The sequence below is a fragment of the Ictidomys tridecemlineatus genome, chromosome 8, assembly GCF_052094955.1.
Source record: "Ictidomys tridecemlineatus isolate mIctTri1 chromosome 8, mIctTri1.hap1, whole genome shotgun sequence".
Lineage (NCBI taxonomy): Eukaryota > Metazoa > Chordata > Mammalia > Rodentia > Sciuridae > Ictidomys > Ictidomys tridecemlineatus.
In genome coordinates, this window is record NC_135484.1 from 64,714,392 (window position 1) to 64,740,440 (window position 26,049).

Here is a 26,049-nt window from a genome sequence, read left to right on the forward strand (position 1 = left end):
TCCTACTACCTATTTATATTTTAAACACAATTTTTTTTCATGGAATAATAAATGCTGTAGTTAGGAGACAACCATAACTGCTGTTGTTTCTCTTCTCTATTAGGAATTCTTGTTAAATCATGGGCTCAAATTTTTGCCACCTCTAAAGCCCAGAAATTGCTATTTCGGATCATAGATTGTTTACTGCTGCCACATACAGTATTACAGCAAGAGAAGGAATTACCTGCACCCATGCTGACTGCAATTCAGAAGAGTCTTCCTTTATATCTCCAGGTATATAAGCAGTGTGGATGCTTAAAGTAATAAAAGGGAAAATTTGTCTTAAAACATAATTTACCAAATGCGGATTTAAAAACCGGACATTGTAATCTCAAGGTACATGTGTACCTGTGACACAAGCACTGAACAAGTTTTAAACTTCTTTGTTTTCAGAGCTAAAGAAAAAGAGATTAGAAAGGTAAGTTCTCAACCTCAAGAAGCTTGTCAAACTGGCACAGACCCTTAATAGTAGTGTGCTCAATATTTTCCTTAGAGACCTGAGCTATCTATTCATCAACCAGACTAGGGTGGAGGAGATGTGAGAACATACTGTACAGAATATTAAGTGTAGAAGAGCTGAATGAGTAAGAGTTGAGGACCATTTCTATCAGAAGGAGCAACTTGTACTAGGGCGGGAACTTTAAAAAAAAATAAGGTGCATTGGGGAAAAGCAAATAGTTCTGTTGTGGTTGGAAATTCACATGGAAGGAGCCTTATACGGGAAGGCTTTATATTACCATACTAAAGAGTTTGAATTTCATCTTTGACATGGGGAGTATTGATGGATTTTGAGCAAAGAAGTGGGAGTGATTAGAATCATGTTTACATTTTAGAAAAATGATTCTGGTGTTAACATCTAAAATAGTGAGGAGGTTAGATTGGAGATACAGAATGCATTGATACAGAATACTAGTTCATTGAAATTGCCTACATATTATCTAAAGGTTTTTAAACCAAGGCAGTGAGATTAGAGCCCACGCAGCAGATTTCAAAACCATTGATGAGCTCCAATTAAAAATACTTGCTGCATGAATTGTGGAGGAACAGAAAAAAAATGAATTGCTTCCTAGTTTCCCGAAGACTGCCAGTCACTATCACACTTATCACACTAGTACTACAGTTAGTAGTGTTGTTAACTAAAATGGAAAATTCTGGCAATACAGGGATGAAGATAAGGATCCGTTTTTGAGCAACTTTTGTTTGAAGCTTATGGAATATCTAGGTAATGAAGTCCAGTAGTCAATTTGAAATATTGACCTGTCATTCATTATTGAAGATAAGTGCTACTTAATTTGAGGTCAAGAAAGGAAAACTGAGGAGGAAAGGAGAAAGTAGATTTTGATTAGGTAATTAAGTGATCTCTTTCATAGATGGATTTTTAAAATTTCTGTCTCCTAACTTTGCTAACCCTGTTTCCCTAGCTGTAAAATGGATATAAAGATATGAACTCTATAGTTTTTTTTTTTTTTGAGAAATTAAGCTTTAAGCTGACTTGGTAATTTTGTATTTATGATAGTACATAAATCAAAGTTTAATGTGTCATCTAGCAGAAAGATAAAGAACAGTCCACAGCGCAGTATAGACTGCTTATCTCAACAACTGGCAGATGAGTGGAAAGGAAGGTGCTTATCAAGAGAATATGGAAACAGGTTTAGCAAAGTTAGGACCTCAATAAAGTTCACAAGAACTCAAAGTTTTGTTTTAACCTGCTAAACCTGTTTCCCTAGCTATAAAATGTATATAAAAATATTAACTCAATGGGGTTTTTTTGAGAAATTTAAATGAAATAATGAATATAAAGTACTTGGCACAGTTCTTGAGAGAAAAAACTCTAAATAAATTGTTATTGCTCTAAGTCTTAATCTTCTGCATTCTTCTTCAATTAATTATTTTTTAAAAAATTTATCACCATATTGGTGACACACACTTGTAATCCCAGTGAGGCAAAAGGCTGAGGCAGGAGAATCACAAGTTTAAGGCCAGCTTCAGCAACTTAGTAAAAACCTGTCTCAAAATAAAAAGAAGGGCTGAGGATGTAGCTCAGTGATAAAGCATTTCTGGGTTCAACTTCTACTGCAAAAACAAAAATAATTATCACATTTATGAGCCGTGTGTATGTGTGTGTGTGTGTGTGTGTGTGTGTGTGCGCATGCACACACACACACACGCACACACTCACATATGCTGGAAAGAGAAACCAGGGCCTTAGGCATGCAAGCACTCTACCACTGACTACATTCCCAGCCCTAATTTACCATATTTCTTAACATGGAAAAGTTTTGGCATAAATGTAGACAAAAATGACCAGTGCCCTATATAAAAAAAAGACTGACCTTAAATGTATTTTATAATTTGTGTGTGTGTGTGTGTGTGTGTGTGTGTGTGTGTAGTAGCAGTAGTAGCAGTAGTAGTAGTAGTAGTAGTCAAGTTTTCTGAGGACAGGAGAAAGAATCTCAGTTGTTTTTTTTTGTATTCTTTTCTCCTGCTTCCATGTTCATGTCCCTAAAATAGGCATTTTTGGTTAAATACCATAGAATATGTAATATCTAAGCTCAATTCCTGAAGATTCATATGTATGTTATCTATTGATGATGTCAGATGTCATTTGATAGTGATAAGTTATAAATTCTGACATGAATATTAATTCTGGGATTATATTAGTAAATTCCTAAATATTGTATATATTTTTAAAACTTCTTAGTATTTCTTTCTTTTTTCTTTTTTTTTTTTTCCCCACCCCTGTAGGGCATGTGTATCATATGCTGTCAGTCTCAAAATCCAAATGCCTATTTGAATCAATTGCTAGGAAATGTTATTGAGCAGTATATTGGGCGGTTTCTTCCAGCTTCACCATATGTTACAGATGTTGGACAACATCCTGTTTTGCTGGCACTGAGGAATTCAGCCACCATTCCATCGATATCATCTCTAAAGAAATGCATTGTACAAGTTTTAAGGTACATCTAAGTAGTACAAATAGATATATCTATAAATTATTCACCTCTGTTAGAAAATAACATAGTATCTCAAAAATACTGGCAATCATTTAGGATGCTGGTAGTTTAGAAACTTTTCTTTTTCTGAGAAATATTAAGAAATTATTTAAATTACATTTGCTCATAGCAGCCTAAGACAATACTTATTAAATTGCTTCTGTTTTTTTTTTCCTATGGAGCCATTATTTTTCTTGCATATATATTCCTAAAGTTATTTCATAGTTTTTCAATAGATAAGCATAAGCATTAATTTTATTTTATACTTTATAAAATATAGTAATTACATTTTATAAAGGAAAAGATAAATGCTGATATGTAAAAGGAAGCTAATATGAAGTCCTGTTTTATTAGTTCACTCTTTATCTTAACTCCATTTTATTATTAAATAGATTAATGAGTGAAACTTCTTAGGTTTCCTACTAAACTTTATATCCTTTAACTGCAATACTGGAAAATTCAGTAATAGAAATTATCTTTTGTCTTCATGTAATATTTAGCTTTACATGAAATTAGTTTTTAACATTTAAGATGCTATGGTGATACATATTTTCTTTCCTAGTAAAAGTGTTCTGTGTTTTTTAATGACCTGACAATATCCATCACCTCTCATTACAGGATTCCATACCTAAAATCTCATCTTCTTTTTGTGTTCCTAGTATCTTATTACTTGGGTTTGGAAGCTTTATCTTCTTTGTTCTCTCTCCTTTGGCAAATGATTGCTTCCTTCCTTCATTTTTACTTGACTTATCACATTGCCCCTTGTCTATACCAGAGTCTCCCAACTACTTTCACCAGATCTAGTCTTTTTCTTCTAGTTCAGCATAAAAAAACGAACCTGGATTACTTTTTTCTCCTAAAATACTGATGCATTTGGATACTTCTCTGACCCCAAACCTTCCTTGGCTCCCTTTGACCTGTGAAATAAATTCCATATTCTAATTCTCCATAATCTGTCACTTCACCTCTCCAAATTACTATGCCAGCTTCAGCAACTTAGCAAAAACCTGTCTCAAAATAAAATGAAGGGCTGAGGATGTAGGTCAGTGATAAAGCATTTCTGGGTTCCACTTCTACTGCAGAAACAAAAATAATTATCACATTTATGAGCTTAGTTATTGCCGCTGCAAAATGCTTTATACTTACCTGCATCACAGCATTCTTCATGCCATTTTCTTCATTAAAATGCTATTCTTCTGGACTAAATCCTGCCTATCATCTATGAAACCTACAACTGAGATCTCAATGTTGTATGATGTTCTTTACTTTCTTAAAGTAGTGTGCCCTGCATGACTCAATCTGCAAATTCATATTAGTTTTGCCTAACTTGTTTCTGAATTTCCAGCAAGATTGTAGTAATCTACCACTGTATTTGAGACATTGCACAACTAATTTTAATATAATCTTAAGTTTCACTAAAGTGAAATTAAATCTTTAGAACTGTTTTAAGCCCCATTATTGAGGATCCTAGTTGCATTAATGGACTTTCTTATTTACTTGTATCCAGTGGAAGTGTTTTTTCTCATGGTTTCTAGTTGAAGACCCCCAAGATGTAACAATTCCTGGGTTTTGGTTCAGGGTTTTTTTTTTTTTTTTAATTTTGTTTTGTTTTTTGAATTTTTTTTTGTTTGTTTTAAAGAGAGAGAGAGAGAATTTTAATACTTATTTTTTAGTTTACGGCGGACACAACATTTGTTTGTATGTGGTGCTGAGGATCGAACCCAGGCTGCTTGCATGCCAGGCGAGTGCGCTACCGCTTGAGCCACATCCCCAGCCCCAAGGGTTTTGGTTTTTGTTTAATACTCAGGAAAGATACAAAGATGGCCCCCTGTGATTTCCTGCCTTCTGTACTGCTCTACTCCAGCAGTCTCCCATCTGAGCTTCTTCCCATGACTTCCTGAGAATTCTGTACTGATCTTAGCTAAAGCACCTTTAACACAGTTTTTTGTCTTATCTAACTTCTCCACTAGATGATGATTCCCTTGCTTTCAGAAACTTATCTATATCCCTGTTCTTAGACTTGTACCTGGCACATCCCAGGTGCTCAATTATTGTCTGTTCTAGACATTAGTAAATCAGTAGTGAACAGATGGACAAAACCCACCCTCAAAGAATGACTGAATCTAATATGCAGTATTTGTTAAAAGCCGTGAGGAAGAGAAACAATTACTATACATTGTTCCTTTCCTGAAGGAGTTTATAATCCTTAGTGATTTCTGTGTCTCATTATGTAAATTATCATTAGTTTTCAAACATATATTGATATCTAGTTTAGATTTAGCAGTATTTCACAAATTTTCAGATTTTCTAGACTTTTTTTAAGAAAGTGACTAATCTCACTTTCATTTATTTACTTTAATGTACCCTGAATACCTGCTATGACCAAGGACCTATTCTAAGAAATGGGCATACAAAGATGAGTCCGATTAAATTCTTAACAATCGCTGCTGAGCTAAAATGCTAAAATTTGTCTTGCCTTGACAGATGATACAAAATTCTAAACTAGTTCTCTTATTCTTTTACCTGCTGAAGAACGGAAAGATGTAAAGCTGGAGCAAGAAGCAGATTGCTAGAACAGGACTTTTATTTATTTAGAAAGATATGAACCTTCTCAAATTCCTAAATAAATAAATGTGAGGAGCAATTTATTTATGCAAATTTGACATTAGAGAAAATGTTGAAGCCTTGAGGAGCTGAGAGAGGAGATCATACTTACTAGAAAAGAAAAAACAACAACAAAATAACAGTTAGGTTTGGTTAAATTCATTTTAAAGCCAGATGCTTTAAATTTAGTTCATGATACATCCCTGTATTATGTTTTGACCATCATAGCATACTGAAAGGATGTGTAGTCATTGCTTCTAATAGCTGATATTTAAAGATCGCATGGTAAAATATACATGCTTTTTTAAACTTTGCCTTATCCACTTGAGGATTTGTCAGTATTGTTTGTCAGTATCATTACAGTAAATTTGTCAGTATCATTACAGTATATAGTAATTTTTTTTGGCTCTATTGAAAATTTTAAAGAAAAGAAAAAATAAAATTTTGCTTCTTTTCAGGAAATCCTGCTTTGCATTTAAAGGGTCAGCACCCCCTCCTCGCTTAGCATCCATTTTGGTCTTTATTCTCCAACTCTTCAAAGAAACTGACGTAGATGTTAGTGATATTGAACTGCTACTTCCTGGCATCTTACAATGTTTGGTGTTGGTCAATGAACCCCAAGGTTAGTTTGTGAATATACTTGTGTTTCTCATTGTTTTCCGTTTACAAATTAGGAAAGTACTCTTTCCTGTCAGTTAAATGAGTGGTTACAAAAGGTTGTGTGGCTATTTTCTGTATGTTCCTATATCCTGGATAAGAGTGAATACCAACTAATAGTTGAGGTTAGGGATAAAATGGTTAAAAATTGACATATTTCGGTCTGTTTTAGTTTTGTTTTTCCCTTGAAGGAAAGAGTTTATTTAAAGGCTACTTCCTATGTTAATATCTAAAAGACTATTTATTTAGTCTAGCTCCAATGCTAAATGCAATTTGTCAAATACCAAGTGGTCAGAGGCCAGTGTACTTTCTTCTATCCCAGTTTCTGCTAGAATATCTGTGCTGATTTAGGGGGAAACTTATGAGAATCCTTTGATTCTAGTTTTTTTGTTTTCAGTCTCATCAGCCTTAAAATATCCCTTATTTAATCCCTAGTGTCAACACTTTAATAAGATTATTGGGAATATGTAAAATAGGAATCATACTTCAATCCTGAAGGAATTTTTAATGTAAATAGGGTTGTTTGTGTGTATTTACCATTATAATTTGATTGTTCAAGGCAGGGAATCTCAAATGTTTTCGCCTAAGTACTTTCAACTGCTAAGATAAATGAGTACAGTGGTAGTGGAAAGCTCAAACAAGTCTTTGAAATGTTCTGTTTTATCTCAAAAATGTATGCCTATTTTTAAAAATCCATATTTATTTCAGTATTTTAAATGTTCCTAACTCTGGGTTTGTATAAAACGTTGTGTTATGTTTATATATAATCCTGTTATTCATGGTAACATCCTCCTCACTAGAGAATATCCAGTGATGGCCCCCCAGACTCTTTAGAGATTTTGACCTCATTAAAAACTTACATGTACTTTGAATTTCGATGAAATCCTATTGTACTGTATAATACAAAGTTGCTAACATAGAGCAGGTAGTACAGCAGTTGCCCTTTGTTTATAGTTTGGCTTTATGTTCTTTCAGTTACCTGTTCTTAATAGTGTCTGAAAAGATTAGATGGAAAATTCCAGAAATAAGCAATTCTTGAGTGTTTTAAGTTCTGTACCATTCTGAATAAGTATGATACAATCTCATAAATCATTCCTTTGTTCAGTGTATCCATGCTGTATATGCTACGCACCTATTAGTCATTTAGTAGTTTTCTCAGTTATCAGATAGACATCATAATGTGTGTTCAAGCAATGCTTATTTACTTAATAATGGCCCCCAAAGTGTTAGAGTAGTAATGCTAGCAATTTGGATATTCCAAAAAAAAAAAAAAGAAAGAGCCACAGAATGCTGAAAGATTAAGATGTTTTGAGAGAGAGAAACCCTATTCATGTAACTTTCATTACAGTATATAGTTCTTTTTGTCTTGTTAATCTCTTCCTGTGCCTAGTTTATAAGCTAAACTTTATTGTAGCTCTGTATGTATAAGAAAAAACATAATATATGTAGTTTTCAGTACTGTCCACAGTTTCAGGCATCACAGTTGGGGCAGTTGTCTTACAATGTATCATCCAAGGATAAGGGATGTACTACTGTATAAAGTGTTGACCAACCTATCATTTTTTTTTTTAAGAAATGCCTTTTTTTAAACCTTTTTAAATATTTATTTATTTTTCTGTGGTACTGAGGATCAAACCCAATGCCTCACGTGTTCTAGGCAAATGCTGTACCACTGAGCCACAGTCACAGTCCCCCAAAAAATCATTGTTGATGATACTAACATTTTATCATTAAGGAGACCGCTAGTTAGAGCTCACATCTGACTAGTAAATACATCACATGTTCAATATAGTTAGAATATAGTATTCTCTGCATTGTATTCTCTATAAGCCAGAGGAGAAATATGAAGCAGATTTGCAAGTTTGGCTTAGAGAAAATTTTCTCTGACTTACCTATGGTCTCAGTGTTTAAAATGAAAGCCTGAAAAATCATAGAAATCTAAAGTTATTATATGAACCAGCAGTTCTACTCCTAGGTATATGCCTACAAGTATTGACAACATGTCTACTCAAAAACCCATACCTGTTAGCATAATAACATAACTAATTAACCAGCAAACCAGGTGAAAAATATTTAAAGACAGCATTTAAATTCTCTGGAAATGATACTAAGAATAAACAAGAAATAGAGAAACATTTATTTAAAGAAAGAACTAAAAGGTGATAAGAATAGCCAGAGTCCCCGGTATTGAACCAAGACCACTCCCTCCTGTTCCTTCCAAGCACATCAAGGCAGTAACTCTATTCTAGACAGTTAATGCAAGAATATATGGTTCCCTCTCTCCCCAGCTCACAATAGGAGGGATATCATCCTAGGAGAGAGAGGACAAATATTTCTCATTTATGAGGATATGAATAGGTAGCTTTGGCTACTTAATGCTGAAGTTCTTTTCTAGGTAAGTATGGCCTAGAGGTAGGGGTTCCAGTCCTCTGCTCAGCCCCATTAGTGGGACAGACCATAAATGAGTTCAACAGCACTGAAAGACCTGATCATTGTTGGGGGCAGGTGTTTGATAACAAGAAGAGCAAGTCAAGAGGTCTTAGGCCTATTTCCCTTTATTTCCTGGATTCTCAGCTCCTAAAATGAATGTTGCACAAAATAGTAGGCACCATTGTCTTCACACTCAACACCAAAGATATTCCTCTGAGATTTTTGCCTGGGTGGAAGCAAACAAGAAACAAGCCATAGAACAGAGTTTTGAATTTCTTGTAAAATAATTGTCTTCATTGGCAACAGAATATGGAAAAATTCATACTGAGTACTCTCAAAAACAATGAAAATGGAGGTGAGATACATTAAGGAAATTGATAATTTTCATCTGAGATATAACACTAATTTATAGGCCAGCCAGGTTGAGTGAATCAGTAAAAGAAAAAGCCCTTGGGTCAGAATAAATTTCAGACACTGACCCCATAAAGCACCCTGTCAAAGGATCCTGAAGTTGATTGGATCAGCCTGTAAAGCTATTTATGCCCCCAGGGCATTGTTTAAAACAATAGAACAGTTGTCCAGAAATTAATTAGTGGAGCTTTAAGCAGCTGGCTGTGATCAAAGAAAGGGTAGTTAAATAGAAACCTGCAAACTAAAAAGTTTTTTCTCAGCAAGAGAAACAATAAGAGAGGTAAATAGGGAGCCTACATTCTGGGAATAAATTTTTACTCCTCACACTTCAGATAGACCCCTAATAGCCAGAGTATACAAAGAACTCAAAAAATTAAATAATAAGATAACAAATAACCCAATCAACAAATGGGCCAAAGACCTGATCAGACACTTCTCAGAGGAGGACATACAATCAATCAATAAGTACATGAAAAAATGCTCACCATTTCTAGCAGTCAGAGAAATGCAAATCGAAACCACCCTAAGATACCATCGCACTCCAGTAAGATTGGCAGCCATTATGAAGTCAAACAACAAGTGCTGGCGAGGATGTGGGTAAAAGGGTACACTTGTATATTGCTGGTGGGACTGCAAATTGGTGCGGCCAATTTGGAAAGCAGTATGGAGATTCCTTGGAAAGCTGGGAACGGAACCATCATTTGATCTAGCTATTCCCCTTCTCGTACTATTCCCTAAAGACCTTAAAAGAGCGTACTATAGGGATACTGCTACAATGATGTTCATAGCAGCACAATTCACAATAGCTATACTGTGGAACTAACTTAGATGCCCTTCAATAGATGAATGGATTAAAAAAAGTGGCACTTATACACAATGGAGTACTACTCAGCACTAAAAAATAACAAAATCGTGGAATTTGCAGGGAAATGGATGGCACAAGAGCAGATTATGCTAAGTGAAGCTGGCCAATCCCTAAAAAACATGCCAAATGTCATCTTTGATATAAGGAGAGCAACTAAGAACAGAGCAGGGAGGAAGAGCATGAGAAAAAGATCACCATTAAACAGGGACGAGAGGGGGGAGGGAAAGGGAGAGAGAAGGGAAATTACATGGTAAAGGAAGGAGACCCTCATTATTATACAAAATTGCATATAAGAGGAAGTGAGGGGAAAAGGGAAAAAACCAAGAGAGAAATGAATTACAGTAGATAGGGTAGAGAGAGAAGATGGGAGGGGAGGGGAGGGGAGGGGAGGGGGGATAGTAAAGGATAGGAAGGGCAGCAGAATACAACAGACACTAGTATGGCAATATGTAAAAAAGTGGATGTGTAACCGATGTGAATCTGCAATATGTATACGGGGTAAAAATAGGAGTTCATAATCCATGTGAATCAAATGTATAAAATATGATATGTCAAGAGTTTTGTAATGTTTTGAACAACTAATAATTAAAAAAAAGAGAGAGAGAAACCTGCCAATTACAGCACTGGGGGAAAGCATCGGCAACTTGGCATTTCAATTATACCATTGGAGGAGTAGACTTCACCCAAAAAAGAAAAGATATCCAATACTCTACCAAAAAAATTAAAAGACGTAAAGAAAAGAAATTACAATTTATATACTGGGTGGGGAGCCAGCAACAGAAACTCCTAGAGAAAGGATCAGACATTGGATGTGATAGGAGTTATTTTAAATATAGTCACATAACTAAAAGAAAACATAATAAATAAAGGAAATTACATTGACAATGTCACATCACATATAGAATATGAATAAAGAGAAATTGTAAGAAAAAAATGTGAACTCTGGAGATAAGATATAGCAGCTGAACTGGCAAGTTTACCAGAGGCTCTCTAGTGGATTGAAATTGGCAGTAGAAAGAATCAGCAAACTTGATGATAGATCAATATATATTAAACAGTCTAAGAAGAAAGAAGAAGACTGAAAAAAATGAACAAAGCTTTTGAGAATTGTGGGATACTGTTAAGTACACCAGCTATGTGTAATAGGTGAACCAAGAGGACAGAAAGGAACAGAAAAAAATTGGGAAAAAATAATGGCTAAAGATTTCCAAAATATATACATTCAAGAAGTTTAGCTAACTCTGGGTAAGGAAAACACAAAGACGTCTATAGACAGACACATTATAGTAAAGATTCAAAAAAGTTAAAGTGAGGAGAAAAATTTGAAATCAGGAAAGGAAAAATGATTTTTGTTACAAAACAAGGTCAGTAAGATTAATATGTAGAAAGGTAACCAAAAAAACTGGAGTGAGTATAACAATAATGAGTTCTATATGAACGTCTAATTTACTCAAAATAAATCAGAAATCTAAATGTTAAAGCTAAAAGTATACTCTTGGAAGTAAGCATAGGTTAAGGATAAGTCTTTCTGACCTTGGATTTGACAACAGATTTTTAGAGCTGACAACAAAAGTATAACCACAAAAGAAAAAGAAACTGGAGTTAATAAAAATTAAAAGCTATTATGTTTCAAAGAAGAAAGTGGAATGGCAACCCAGGATTGTGAAGATTATTTACAAATGATATCTGATAAGGAATTTGTATCTGGAATGTATAAAGTACTCCGAAACTCAATAATAAAAAGACAACTGAATTGAAAAATGAGATGGGTAATAGATATGAATAGATACTTTTCTAATAGAGAAAGAAATGAAACAAAAACACTTCTGTATAGAAATCAGAACATTCATATTCATAGCAATAGTATATAGTATAATAAAATGTAGAATGTCCTTTAACCAATAGATAATTTAAAATTTTTATAGATCCATATAATGTAGTATTAGTTGGCCTACAAAAGGAAATGAAGAACTGATGATATATACTGTAACTTGGATGAACCTTGTAACATGATTCATATTTAATATGCCTAAAACATGACAAAAATTTAGAAGCATTCAGAACATGTTGGGTTTTCTGTATTCTTTCTTGATATTTGTATTAGTCAGCTTTGCATTACTGTAACAAAATAACTGAGATTATCAACTTAAAAAGAGGAAAGGTTTATTTTGGACCACAATTTTGGAGGTTTCAGTCCATGATTGGTTGGCTCTGTTGTCTTTGAGCCTGTGGGGATGTAGTATTTCATATGGTGGGCACACATGGCAAAGGAAACTGTTCACTTCATAGTAGTGGGAAAAAAGCAAGGAAAAGGAAGGGGCTGGGGTCCCAATATCTCCTTCACAGTGACCCAAGTTCCTCACTTAAGCCCCATCCATTAAAGTGTTCTGCCATCTCCCAATAGCATCACAGATGGGGAGCCAAACCTTTAACACATGAGCCTTTGGGAACACATTTAAGACTCAAATCATAGGAATGTTTTTGCACTATTGTATACAAGCATGCCATTCTAAAGTGTTTCTTAAAATATTTAAAGAATACAAATATTCATTTGAGACTTTGTTATCTTTTGAAAGGAAGATAACATAGTTTTTATGTATGTTTGGCTAATTTTAAGTGAAGATAGATTGTAGGTGGTATCTGATTTTGCTTTTTATGTATTTCTGAGGGAATGGGAGGAATATGTTTATAAATTAAAAACCAATCAATCTGCCTATCATCAGTCAGCTTATTTGAAGGGCTTTCTTTTGTCAATGTGTAACAGTGTGTGCAGGCTTATGTTGGTGTAATATTTTTGAATATGAACACCTTTCTAAGAGAAGAACATATCTTCATGTGTTATTTTCAATTTTTAGAGTCAAAAATAGACTTTTAAACATTTTTAGTATACTCTAGAACAAAACAAAATTCGTAACTATTTCATTGTGAAAATTAGCAAAAACACATGTAGATACTTCAAGAAAACACATCTTTTTCTAAATTAAGAGTGTTAAAAATGAGGATCCAGATGGTCAATTCAGACACAGTATGTAATGCTATAATTTTTCCTCCTAGTTAAAAGGCTGGCCACCGAGAACCTACAGTACGTGGTAAAAGCCTGCCAAGTGGGGTCAGAAGGAGAACCTGCCGCCCAGCTGACTTCTGTGTTTAGGTAACTAGAAAATATGCCAACTGGCAAGGAGACTGTTGCCAGCCATTTGACAGCCAGCATGTTTTTTAAATGACTAATTATCCAAAACATAATGTGTTACTACTTATTTATAGTATTTCAATTATTGTATTTTTGGCAGTAGTTTTGTTACATTGTGTTGTTTTATTGAAAAATAAAAATGCCAGGGAAACAGATAAGGGAGCTGACTTGAAATGACTTGTGAATTTCCTAAAAGATTCTTGCACGTATTTGAGAAGAAAGGGTGAGAAACAGGAGTCATGATGGCAGGTGCACAGGGCTCCGGAGCTTGCTTAAGCATGTTGCTCAGTGTACAGTGTAAAAGGATATGTCCTTGGTTTTCTGGTTTGCTTTAGATCCTTTAGTTTCAGAAGGCTGTCTTATGTTTAATTTGTGAGGTATGGACTTTATAGGAGTAGGTTTGTTGTTCATAGGAATAACAGTGCCACTTGAGAATTACTTTTTTCCTCTTTCCTGCCTTGTCCCCTTTAGAGTCTTATGCTTTCGGTGAGGGCAGTATTTTTTAAATATTTCTTTATCAAGGTTTGTAAGTTTACCCTCATTATAAATATCTCTATCTTACTACCACCATAACAAATAATTTAGGGTCCATATCCTGTGTTCTATGTTGGCTCTTGGACGACTCAGTTTTTTTTTCTCATTATATTTTGGCACATATCTACTATTCAGTTTATTTAAGTTGTGATCCATTTGTGAATGTGAATATTGTGGAGTCCAAGGAGAGGGGAAAATTATTTTATGTGATCAAGGATTCCATGTTTATTATCTACAATTTATTATATTAGATGGCTTTTATTTTGTCGATGGGGATGTGAAAATTTTAGGGTTAAAAGATAGTTTCATTCATAAAGGCTTCTGTGGGTATCAAGTCTCCTGTTCATTTTAAAGAAAATAAAGGTCTATTTTTAATATTTTGCTTTCCCTGTTAGCATACTGTTTATCCAGAGAAATGAAGGATATCTGACTTTCTTCTCCCTTTTGGTGTCTTCCACACTCTTTCCTGCTTCCCCTCATTTTAATGCTTCCAGAAAGTATAGCATAGAGTCTCTGGAATTAGATTTTTTCCACTTAATTCATCCTCCTAGGATTCCAGCTCCTTCCTCATCCCCAGTACCATCACTGGTCTTGGATGACACAGGAATAGGACATTTCTGTCCTCTATTTTAAAGTACTAATAGTAGTCTCCATGTTAAATATAGTTTTCATGATAATATTACATGAAGTGATCATTTTTGTGCTTAGGCTGTGGTTGACTGCAGTGTAGGCACCAACTCAAAGAATAACTCCAGAATTTTGAGTGATGTGTTTTACTTTCACAGGCAGTTTATCCAGGATTATGGTATAAGATACAGTCATCAAGTTTACAGCATTTTAGAGATAGTAGCAACACTGAAGCAGCAGATTGTCATCTCCTTGATTTCTACCCTCACTCAATCTCTGAAGGATTCGGAATTGAAATGGGGCCTTGGCAAAAATATTGAACAAAGGTATATTTGCTCATTTAATTACATTCTTTTGGACAATGTTTATGAAATCTGTATTTCTTTTTATCAAAATGGCTATTTTCTCATTCCCCAAAATTTGGGATGTGTTCTTTTCAGTTGAAAAATATTTCAATATTGGGATTATTATCAGTTTTGTAAAGTATGATTAAAAAATACTGTGGTTTATCAACAAACTTAGCAGATCCTATCTCGTGTACTTCCTTTCAAAGACCATATTAGAAAGCTGTGTATTTCAGTAGGACTACTATTGCTCAAAACACTTGTGTTTCTCTTTGTGAAGTGGGTTTCAGAGCCTCAGGTATCTTATTTTATAAAACCCATAGTGCCAATTCATAATCCTTTGAGGGATGCTAGATTTATTGAGTCAACTTTATCATGCATAGCCATATGATAAAGGTAAGTAACCCATTTAGATAAAACAGATTTGGGGGGGGGAAGAAATAGATAAGACTTTTTAAAAAAAATTTTTATAGACTTAACCCAACCAAATATGCTGGACTATTTAGAGAAATATAATTCTGTAGGAATATGTTTATATTTCCTAAAGAGATTACTTTAGATCAGTCAGTACTCACACTAGGATTCTTATGTCCTACAATTTATTACAGAATCAAATGCTTTTAATTGTGTTCCTGTGTATCTGTACACATGCACAATCTAATAAACATGCATGTTCCAGGTTTTAGTTGAGAAATTTTAATTGTATAATGTCATATTGGAGACCATTCTTGGAGACATGACTATACTGATTGCAGCAGCTTTAGCAAACTAATGAACTGCATCTTTCAGTATAATAAATGGAAATTTTTAAAAAGGAGGGTCAGGGAATAGTTTTTCTGTGCTAAGGTAGAACATCTCTTCTCTTACACAGTAACGTGGCTAGCCTCTTATTTTCCAGAGAGAAAAGATTGGGTCACTTTAAATCATAGCTTTAAAGAAATGATGTTCATTGTCATGTCATTAAACAAGCTCATGCAAATGAAAAAACTGAAGAGACTACATGAAACATCCTAACATAGTACATTGTTGGAACAAGTGTTCTGTTATTATACTACTTTGCAAGCAGGGACACGAGAGGGTTGGTTTTAACAATTCTGAATAGCACAGATATTTAGTCTAATGAAATAACTGCCAGGCACAATAAATCTAAAACACATTTCAGATACAGGGAAATACTAGAGAATCTAATAGGAGCAACAATATTTTATTTTCAAACTTTGTTATTTCTAAGAAGATAAAGAAGAAAATAGGGCGTATACTAAAAGTGTTATACAGTTCTGTTTTATGGTTGTAAAACTTTTATTTTCATTTTTAGTTTGCAAAACAAGTCTTCCCATTATAAGCATACCATTCCTATCTGTTAATTATTTCATGATTATATTTCATTACCTAGTAGCATTATGTCATTGCAGATGGTTAGTAAACTTTGATGTGTCATTTTAAATCTATACTTGATATATATGTATATCACTCATACTTTTAAAAACTGAATTAATCCTAACATCTAGGTTTACTCACAAAATATACAGGTACCTTTTTTTAAAAGTGTTTTAATAAATCTGCTAGATGAATGAATGGATGGATGGATAGTTAGACCCACAGACAGGTTTCAATTTGTAAATATTCAAGTGGAAAAATGCTGAAAAAGATAATAAGTCTATTTTATTTCTTTTCTTTTTTCTTAAACAGGGAAGCCTATAGAAAACTTTTATCTCGCCTAGGACAGATGGGACAAGATGAGATGCAGAGACTGGAAAATGACAATACATATATTTTGTGATTCACCCTGTCTATTGCTTATCATCTAAAACTACTTTGAACTAATCCATCTCCTACTTTTAATTAATTATATAATGATCTGTTAAAAAATGCTTTCTGGGATTTTTTTCTTATATAAGTATAAAATATATAAATAAGGAAATAAAGATTAATTAGTAACTGTGTATTAGCATCCTTGGAGCTTTGCCAAACTATAATCTTGTTTGAAGAAATTTTGGTTAAACTAAATTAAAGAAGCCTTTTCTGGAAATGTTTTCTGTGTATGAGTACTATGCGGGTTTGTTCTGATACATCCATGGACTTTTTACTATAATGTGACTTCCTGTCTTGTGATTGATGTGTTTTGTGTGTGTGTGTGTTTTGTGTGTGTGTGTGTGTGTGTGTGTGTGTGTGTGTGTGTGTGTGTGTGTGTGTTTACACCTTCTGTTTTAATAGGCTTATTTTTCAAATTACCTGGCTGACCTCTGCTGTTTTTGGTTTTGGTTTTTTTTTTTTTTTTTTTTTTTTGGTGATATGTTTTTGTTTTGTTAGAGGAGTTGGGTGTTTAGAGATACATATTTGTTTTCCTTTATACTATGTGTGAGGCAAGTTTATAAATAAAACCCTTACAAAGTATACTTAACTCTCTTAGGATTCAGGCTGAATCTGACTTAGGGATTACACAGATAATACCTAAAAAGATTTTAAACTTATTCCAAAAGTATCTAGCTTGGAGTTGTCATTAAAAGATATCAGGTGGAAAAAAATAAGAGTCTTTAAGAAGAAAAGAATAAATAAAAATATTCTGGAAACTTCTTAAGATTATATAAAAGTTGAGCAGTCAGCTGATCTCTCTCCTTGCTCTTATAATTTGGCATCTTGTAAGTTTAGAGAACCAATTTAGTTTCCTTTCATAACTATTTTTTCTTTACTTTTTAACTCTCATCCAGATTGTGTTTTACCAGTTGGTCTTGATGTGGTAAAGTTTCAGTCCTAGTATTAGGAACCCACATAGGTCTCTAACCCAGTTCTACTTTGTGACCTTGTACAGGTTACTTACCATTTCTCAGCCTAATTCCTTCATGGAAAAAATAAATCATGTTAAAAATTCACAATGCTATTATGAGAATCAGAGAAATGATATATGTAAAAATGTTTTCCTCTACATCATGGTGTACCTACATGATTGCTACATTATTCATACATGATAAAAGTAAAGAACATCTTTCGATTTTGTTTCCCTTTCTCTAATGACATAGCCCACTTTTTTTTCAATGTTTCTTTACAAGTCATGTTTAGCTTTGAAATAATTTCTTTCTTAGAATTGTAGTCTTTATCATGGTTACATTAATCCTTCAAGAAAACTTTTTAACCCTTTTCTGACTCAGAAATTATCTTAAAATGAAATAGAGGCTAAGGTTGTGTGTGGCTCACTGATTGAGCATTTATCTAGCATGTGTGAGACCCTAGGTTCCATCCCCCAAGTGGAAAAATGTTAAAAATAAATATAAATAAGCAAATAGGGTGAACAAGCAAGCAAGCAATCAACATTCTCTAGTTACAATTGTCTCCTAATTGTAATTTGTGAGTTCCAAAGCTGTTGTTATTTTCATGATATAAATGGTCTGTTTCTCCCCAAAGTCAACTGTCACAAATGGAATATTCTTTAATCCTGCTTAATAGAGTTCATAACAATAATTTTCTCTTTATTATAATAGTGACTTACTAAACTAATAATGTATGCTTTGCAAGTACCAGCAGTTAAAGGAGTTTTAACTCTTTAAGGCAATATCTTTTCAAGAGGGGTGTGTTATTATTTTTTTATTTTTTATTTTTTTTGGTTCCCCCAAGGACAGTTGTTAAAGATATCTTTTAGAATCTAGAGTATAAAACTTTCAAGGGATAAGAAAAACTGCTATGGAATCTTTCATTAGGGCACATATCTATAAATACTAAGAGTAATTAAAGTTTGTAATTAAAAATCAATAACAACAAAAGACTATAATAACATACATACACATTTTTTATTTACATATAAGTAAAATTTAAAAAATATATTTTTCGTTGTAGGTGGACACAATACCTTTATTTATTTTTATGTAGTTCTGAGGATTGAACCCAGTGCCTCACACGTGCGAGACAAGTGCTCTACCACTGAGCCACAACCCTAGCCCCTATAAGTCAAATTTTAAAGAAGCTGCTTTTTTAATTGGGAAAAAAACAAATTTATGGCTCAGTTCTTTTTCTTGAAAATCTCCTCTGATCCTTTATTATTACAATCTTTCCTTCTTCTACTTCCAAACTTCACCTATGCCTGCTTCTCTAATATTCATTTTCCCATAAGTACCCTGTCATTTCTGAGGCTGCTTCTTTTACCACTGTAATGTAAACATTACATTACAAACTCTTTTGGTCAAATATGAGAATGTGTGTTCATTTCTCACATTCTTTGGCATCTCTGTGATGTTCACATGTCCCCATATCTTCCCATCCATTCCTCAGCAAAGTTTCCTGCTTCTACTGTGTCTTGAGAGTACCAAAGTTTTCTTTCCCATCCTCTTCCTCTGTTCTGCCCCAACATCCTTTTAGTAGTGGACTGATAACACTAGTTCATGACTTTATCTCTCAGATATATATTTCTCTTTAGTTGCATCTTCCTGAAATCTTAAGGCAGTATGTTAAGCTGCCCAAACTAGCTCCTGCTTTCATTTTCTACCCTGGGAATATCCTATTTTTCCCAGGATACTTGGCCTTGAAACTTCAGAAGCATCTTAGATTTTTGATTGCTCCCAGTTTTCAGTTGATGGCCTATCCAGGCTCCTGGGCATTTTTTTTCTTTTATTTTTTGCAATTCCTTGCATCCAAACTTCACCACCCTCCACCCCCCCATGGATCACTATGATATCTTCATCTCTTTTCCTCTGGTCCCCTTTCTACAGTTTATCCTACACATTGTTCTGAAATCAGTGTTCCTAAAATACTACTTCTTGTTTAGTTGTCAGCTGCAGGACCTCCAAAAACTTCCCATTGTTTATAAGTTGATGTTTTAAGACTCTTTAGTCTAGAGCTTTTCTGCCATTTGACTGATTTTGTTGTTGTTGTTGTTCTTATTTTTGTTTTTGTTTATCAGACTTAACACTTTCCAAACAAAAGATTTAGCTGTTTTCTCTGGATGCCATGTCCATTCTACTCTCGGTTTCATTCATGCTGGGAGTACCATACTTTATATAAAAATCAAAATGAAATACATTTCATTTATACAGAAACTTAGGACATTTAAACAGGAAGAAAAAATATATACACTTTGGATTTGTGAACATTCCATTCAAATAATATCTATAAAATACCAAATGGGATGTAAAAGATGATTGAAGGGCAACAGAGTGATGAAAGGATTTTTATTAGACATTAGGATTTGCTTATGATTTAAATTTCAATTTAGTTAACATTTAATTAGAAGGTTTCCATAGGGGAGGGGAAAAAAGACATGGAGGATCGTCTCTATGCAAAAAAAATCATTCTGTGTTAAGTTCATTTGCATTAGAAGAATTTCGTAGTTTAAAACGTGTATATCTCTACCTGTATTCTCTTAAGTATACAGTCATGTGCTTCTTAACATGTCAGTCAGTGATGGGCCACATGTACCAAAGTGATCCCATAAGATTATAAGGAAGCTAAAAATGTCCTGTGGCCTAGTGATACAGTCACTGTGTCATCACAGCACCACACATAACTCACTCGTTTGTGGTGATGCTGGTGTAAACAGACCTACATTACTGCCACTCATAAAAGTAAAGCACATACAATTATGTACAGGACATAATACTTGATAATGATAAATTACTACTACTGCATATTATTTACTATACTATACTTTTTAATCATTATTTTAGAACATATTTATTTAAAAAATGTTTACTGTAAAATAGGGTGTCATGTTACACTGGTAACAGCCTCATACATCTCCTGTTTGTCACATCTCTTGACTGCATCAAGATGTCACATCAAGTGACTGATTTATACCATCTGGGTTTATGTCAGTACACTCTGATATTTGCCTAATGATACACTTCTCAGAATGTATCCCTGTTATGTGATCTGTGACTGTATTTGACTTTTCCTACATCAATGTCTATTTAAGAAATTATTTGTAGGTCTTAGACCATTAATGAGTTTTATTACCCATTGAACAATGCTTTATTACAGTTTTTAAAAAAATTTTTAGTCGTTGGTGGACCTTTATTTTATTCATTTATTTATATGCAGTACTGAGAATTGAACCCAGTGCCTCTCACACGTGAGGCAAGTGCTCTACCACTGAGCCACAACCCCAGCCCTTTATTACAGTTTTTTAAGCTTCTTTATTCTTAAAGAATTGCATGGGCCTGTTCCCATGTACTTAAAAAAATCTTTACCAGTTAAGCTTCTGCATTTGAGAAACCCTTTTAGAAATCTGTCCCTAAATCCTACATAATATCATAGCACTCATATTTAAAAGATCAGAGGTAAATATCATAGAAATCTCATCAAAAGTTGTATTGTCTATACTAAGCCACTACTTTGTGATAGCTTTTTACAACAACCTACATCTTCCAGAAACTGATCTCTTTACCTTGTTAGGTAAGAGTGTAGGATACCAATATAAATAATATGCTTTATTTGTTTAGAACAGTTGATTTGGGAAGTTAGCAAAATAACATATTCTTTCACATATTTAATTAGAGTTATGTTTTCACTCTGTGATAACCTGTATGGTAAGGTTACCAAAGTCAGATTGTAATTGAACAATTTTTACTTGTTAAATTTTTAGTATGTCATATTTATTCAATTTATTGCATTTGTGAATTGTGCTTTTAGAAAAAAAATGTGGACATTCTTATTTTATATGCAGAGTTATAAGCTATTTGTACTTATAATAAAGATTAAATTTATGTGTGTATAAAATCTATATATTTGATGTAAATTATTCCCATGATTATTCAACTTCCTTCCTTTTTATAACAGATTCACTATTTGAAAAGCAAACTAAAAATAAGCCATATTACCTGGAGAAATAATTTGTTGCTTTTACATTTTGTGGTACAACGATAAAAATGTTTCAGCTATTGCAGAGGCAGAAGGGGGTACAATAAACATGTACTTAAGGTGTGAGGAAAATATGGGGAAAAAAGTATGAAAAGTACCCTAATCATAACCTAAAAGGCATTTTGTTCTTACAAGGCATTTTGTTCTTATTTAAGTAATGTTGCTCCATTTTAACATTTACATTATTATAGAGAATTATGTCTTTGCTCATTTTTCCTTGAACACTGAGAATATTCTAATAAGATCTGTGTGGTACTACTTTTTGTTTCTGTTTTTAAACTAAAATCTCTAAATGATGTTTTAATCTTTGGAAGTCTTAGGGGTTTCTGTAGAAATTAAAATGCAATATAATTGCCTTTAATTTTGCAGACTCAAAATGGAAGATAAATCAGGATACTTAAATAGAAAATATTATATTTGAACAATTTAATGGAATTTGGCTTATATGACCAACCAAATGGTTTTATAGAATTTTTTTCTGATTAATGATAATTTTGAGTAAAAGGGTCTAGTTCTAAGCAATCTGGGTTTTTTTCTCTTTAGAAAAGAAATATTCTACTTTTGATGCTACTGTTTGGCTATAGCTTACTATAAAAGATGCATTCAACTCTATGCAAAACTTTTTAAAATTCTGACTTCAATACTAGATTACATTAGTGAATAATACATTATAAGGATCACCAAGGAGGATGTGATAATATATGCTGGTTTGTTTTATTTGAGAGTTAGAAATCTGTCCAGAAATAATAAAGGGTAGTCTAAGTCTACCTTTCCATTATCTTTCAGGCAAGATTATTCTTAGGCCATTTCCCTTTCACTCCCTGGATGTAGAGTCTGGTTCTACAAATAGATTTTAATGGGTTAAGGGTAAACTGCTGGAGAAAAAATTTGTGTTTTAAGGAGATTGCATAGGTCCTTGTTGAAACATTTCCTAAATCCTAGAGTCTGTTTCCTGACTTGGTAAACCAATTAAAAATTTTAATTTAAGTGGCTTATATACATTTTAAAGAAGTTTTCCACATTCTGCATATCAGTAATCAATATCAATTTTCATTGTTCATAACTGTCCAAATTGTCATATGGGTTTTTTATTTATCCAAACTAAATTTTAAATTACCTTTTAAAATTAACCTTTTTTCCTTATCTCCTCCTGTCCTTTAATTTTTGAATAACCAGAAATCATATATTTTTTAAAATAATGTTTAGGTATCTTATAACAGTGTATAAAGTCAGGGGATTCTTATTTATGATAAATTTTTTTATTCATTTTGATTACTAAATATGATTATGTGAATAAAATGACATTTTCTATAAGTGAGGAATTGCTGAATGATTAAAGTGATGAAGGAAAAAGGTCAGAGTAAAAGATTCCTTTTAATATAGATGACCTTAAGTCCTGGTAAGATTAGGAGAAAAGAAACTCACTTACACTTGTTGAATTTATGTTCAAATGTGATTATTGTTTTATTTATTTTTTTGTCATAGACAAAGCAAACCCAAAAACCTAGCCTAAAAATGAATTCTTATGCATTATTAAAAGTGGTCGTAATAAAATATGTATCAGTGGTGGTGAAGATTCCCACAAGCCCTCAAGATTGACATAACCTTTAACAAAATGGAAAACTTTTATTAGAACTGCCAATTCTAAGTTCAAATTTATGTCAAAGCACTTTATGGTACCATAATTAGTACAACTATTTTTTTTTTAGCTTTAAAATGTCATTTTTCACTAAGTGATTTAAAATGAGACTTAATTTAAGAGTTATTATTTGAGCAAGGATTTTAGAAATTTAGATATCTTTGGTATTGGTAAACGTTCTTCTGGTTATAAAAGGTGTATGTCTCACATGCTTTTCAGAATCATTTATTCCGTAGCATGTTTTCCAAATCCTATCTAGTAATTTCTAAATGTAAAAGTAATCTGATTCAGTTACAGGGTTCTCAAGATTGTAAAATGCCTCATAATTTGAGTAGCATTTGTTTTTCTTAGGGGAAGTACTTCAGAGCATTTGCCTAGTGCTCACAACATTCTTTTGAATTAATATGGAAATCAGTAATGATCCTCCTTAAAAGGTAGGAAGACTACAGTACCAAAAAGTTCTGGCTCAAGGTCAGAGTAACCAAGGCAAAAATTCTGGATATTCCAACTGCTGTTCCAGTGTACTTCTATTATTCGCATCACCTTGAATAAAATATGGCACTTAAAAATTTATGATGTCCTAATGCTGACTCTCTACTGAGCAGGGCTGCATAATGTTAAACTTTAAAAAGAAGAATTAGAAGCTCATGTTTGAGTAGTAAAGGGAGTAAGTGTGGAAGATTTTAAGATCATTGATGCCATTGTGTGAAATTAACTGCATTGCCAACAGTGTCATATTGTCCTAGATAGCACTGATTAGAAAAAGTATATAAAGAATGTTTTAAAGACCCATGGAACAATAATGTACCATTAAGTTGACACTAAGCTACATCACAGTAAAAGTCATACATATTGTATTGTATGTTGACATACACTTAGAAGAGTGACAGGAATTTTCAGTAATGTATTTTAGAAAATTGTTCATTTTTTGCTAATATGTGTGTGAATATCAGACCTATAACACAAAACAAGGAAGCATTAAGACTGAGGCTCTTCATGCCCAGTATCCAACAGTCACCCTTTGTTTTTCCACCTGGTATGATAGTTATTAACAGAGCATTGGCTTTCAGATGGTGCCAATCCTGTGATGAGGCACTTGAAGAGTTTGAAGGTTAGGGCATGTGAAATATGGGGCTGGGAGGAAGCATGCTGCTATTCCATTGGAAGCAAAAGGGAGTGTAGGCCCATAGAACACTTCTTCTTTGCCTTCTCTACTTACATCCAATACCTACAAAATAAGAAGAGATGATGATTATTTAAAGCTGTATACTCAAAGTAAGCCTGAACCTAAACTTGGTCATGCCATCATCACCATACCTTAGGATGGTACCAGAAATATTTATTAAGTTCCTACTAAGTGTTAGACTGTGTGTATATATTTATAGGTAATATGTGTGTGTGTGTTTATAAACATTTAATTTTCAGTAAGAGGTTAGCAGTATTACCTTCACTTAATAAAACTGTCTTAGACTTATTAAATAGCTTGTTCAAACTAGTTGTGTCATAATATTGGCTTACAGATTCTCATCTATAAAATGAAGAAAACAAGCAAGACCTTGCAGCTTTATCGTGAAAACTGGTGATATCTAGCAGAGCATCTGGCACATAGTAAAATATTATAACAGCTTAGTAGTAGGTTCAAAATTAGTTCAGTTGATTCTGGAAATTTTTTCCTGATTATTTCCTCTTCTAGCTGGAGTTCTGTCTCTTTTCTTATAAGGTACAGCTTCTGTTAGACTGTGCCTGCAGTCACCTAACTGAATCCGACTTCACCTCCTTGCTAAGGAAAATGCTGCTCTTCTCCATGTGTCAACTCTATTAGGCTCTTTCCAGCCCTCTATCATCTTTATCTCTGTTCATTTGACTTTCCTCTAATCTCATTTAAAACTTTTTCTCCCTTGGGGTCTATGATTTTAAAATAAAAGTTTGCCATTGATATTGCCCTATTGCTATCCACTTTTGGTCCCATTCGTTCACCTGAATTCTAGATATAGGTGTGCCACCCTACCCACCAAAATCCAACCACAAATCTCTTGATAGACTCCTTTAATGATTTTCGTCTTCATCTATCATCTATGTGATTGACTCATAAACCTTTAACTGCAATAATGCATTATTTTAGATAAAAAGGAGCCCTTGAATTTAAGGGATCCAAGCTCATAAAAGGGAAAAATCACTGGTAGAATAAAAGAAAAACCAAACTTTTAGCTATGTGGGTTTTTTCCCAAATGGACATTTAACTGTCCCAAACTATTTATTAAATAATATGTCCTGATATTAGTAAGTAGTATTAGAGATACTAACTAGTTTATCTTAACACTAAATATAAATGCTGTTCTTTTTCAGTATCCCATTTACAGTTTCAGTAATGTTTCTTGCAATATCCCATTTATAGTTGTTTTGACAAAGGCAAGTCTCTCCAATTCATTTTCAAATATTTCTTGATTATTCATATACTATTACTGTCCTAGAGATTTTTTTTTTTGTGTGTGTGTGTGTGTGTGTGTGGTACTGGGGATTGATTGAATGGAGGGGTACTTTACCACTGAGGTACATCCCCAACCCTTTTTTATTTTGAGATAGGGTTTAGCTAAATTACTGAGACTAGCCTCAAACTTGTGATCCTCCTGCCTCAGCTTCCCAAATTGCTGAGATTACAGCACTACCGCACCCAACATCTAGAGAAATTTTATCATCAGTTTGACAAGTATCACTTGCCTACTCCGTGAGAAAAGGAAAATCTCAATGGGATTTTGATTAATATTTCATTGAATATAGAAAATAGAGATCACAGTTATGAAAGGTTGGGTGTTATTTTCAATTTACAGAAAAGAATACAGAATCAGACAACATTAAGTGACTTAATACTGCAT

At 33.4% G+C, this 26,049-nt stretch overlaps 2 protein-coding genes across 10 annotated transcripts in view; one reads left to right on the plus strand and one right to left on the minus strand.

Annotated features, from left to right (window-relative positions):
- The window catches only part of Mms22l (MMS22 like, DNA repair protein), a 119,324-nt gene extending 102,597 nt beyond the window's left edge, over nucleotides 1-16,727 (plus strand). Inside the window, exons 20-25 of one of the 2 annotated variants that reach the window (XM_005338013.4) lie at nucleotides 104-273; nucleotides 2,785-2,996; nucleotides 6,095-6,258; nucleotides 13,054-13,150; nucleotides 14,509-14,676; nucleotides 16,384-16,727. In XM_005338013.4, the coding sequence (XP_005338070.2) occupies nucleotides 104-273; nucleotides 2,785-2,996; nucleotides 6,095-6,258; nucleotides 13,054-13,150; nucleotides 14,509-14,676; nucleotides 16,384-16,474 (902 nt within the window). In that variant the 3' untranslated portion in view covers nucleotides 16,475-16,727. Of the gene's footprint in view, nucleotides 1-103; nucleotides 274-2,784; nucleotides 2,997-6,094; nucleotides 6,259-13,053; nucleotides 13,151-14,508; nucleotides 14,677-16,383 lie in introns of those variants that run through there. The other variant, XR_005732913.2, reaches the window with a different exon arrangement.
- A 1,730-nt stretch (nucleotides 16,728-18,457) lies between these two features.
- Klhl32 (kelch like family member 32) overlaps nucleotides 18,458-26,049 on the minus strand; it is a 188,317-nt gene continuing 180,725 nt past the window's right edge. For all 8 annotated transcript variants that reach the window (XM_040283120.2, XM_040283122.2, XM_005338003.5 and 5 more), the window contains one exon: nucleotides 18,458-24,404. In XM_040283120.2, the coding sequence (XP_040139054.1) occupies nucleotides 24,243-24,404 (162 nt within the window). In that variant the 3' untranslated portion in view covers nucleotides 18,458-24,242. The remainder of the gene's footprint in view (nucleotides 24,405-26,049) is intronic.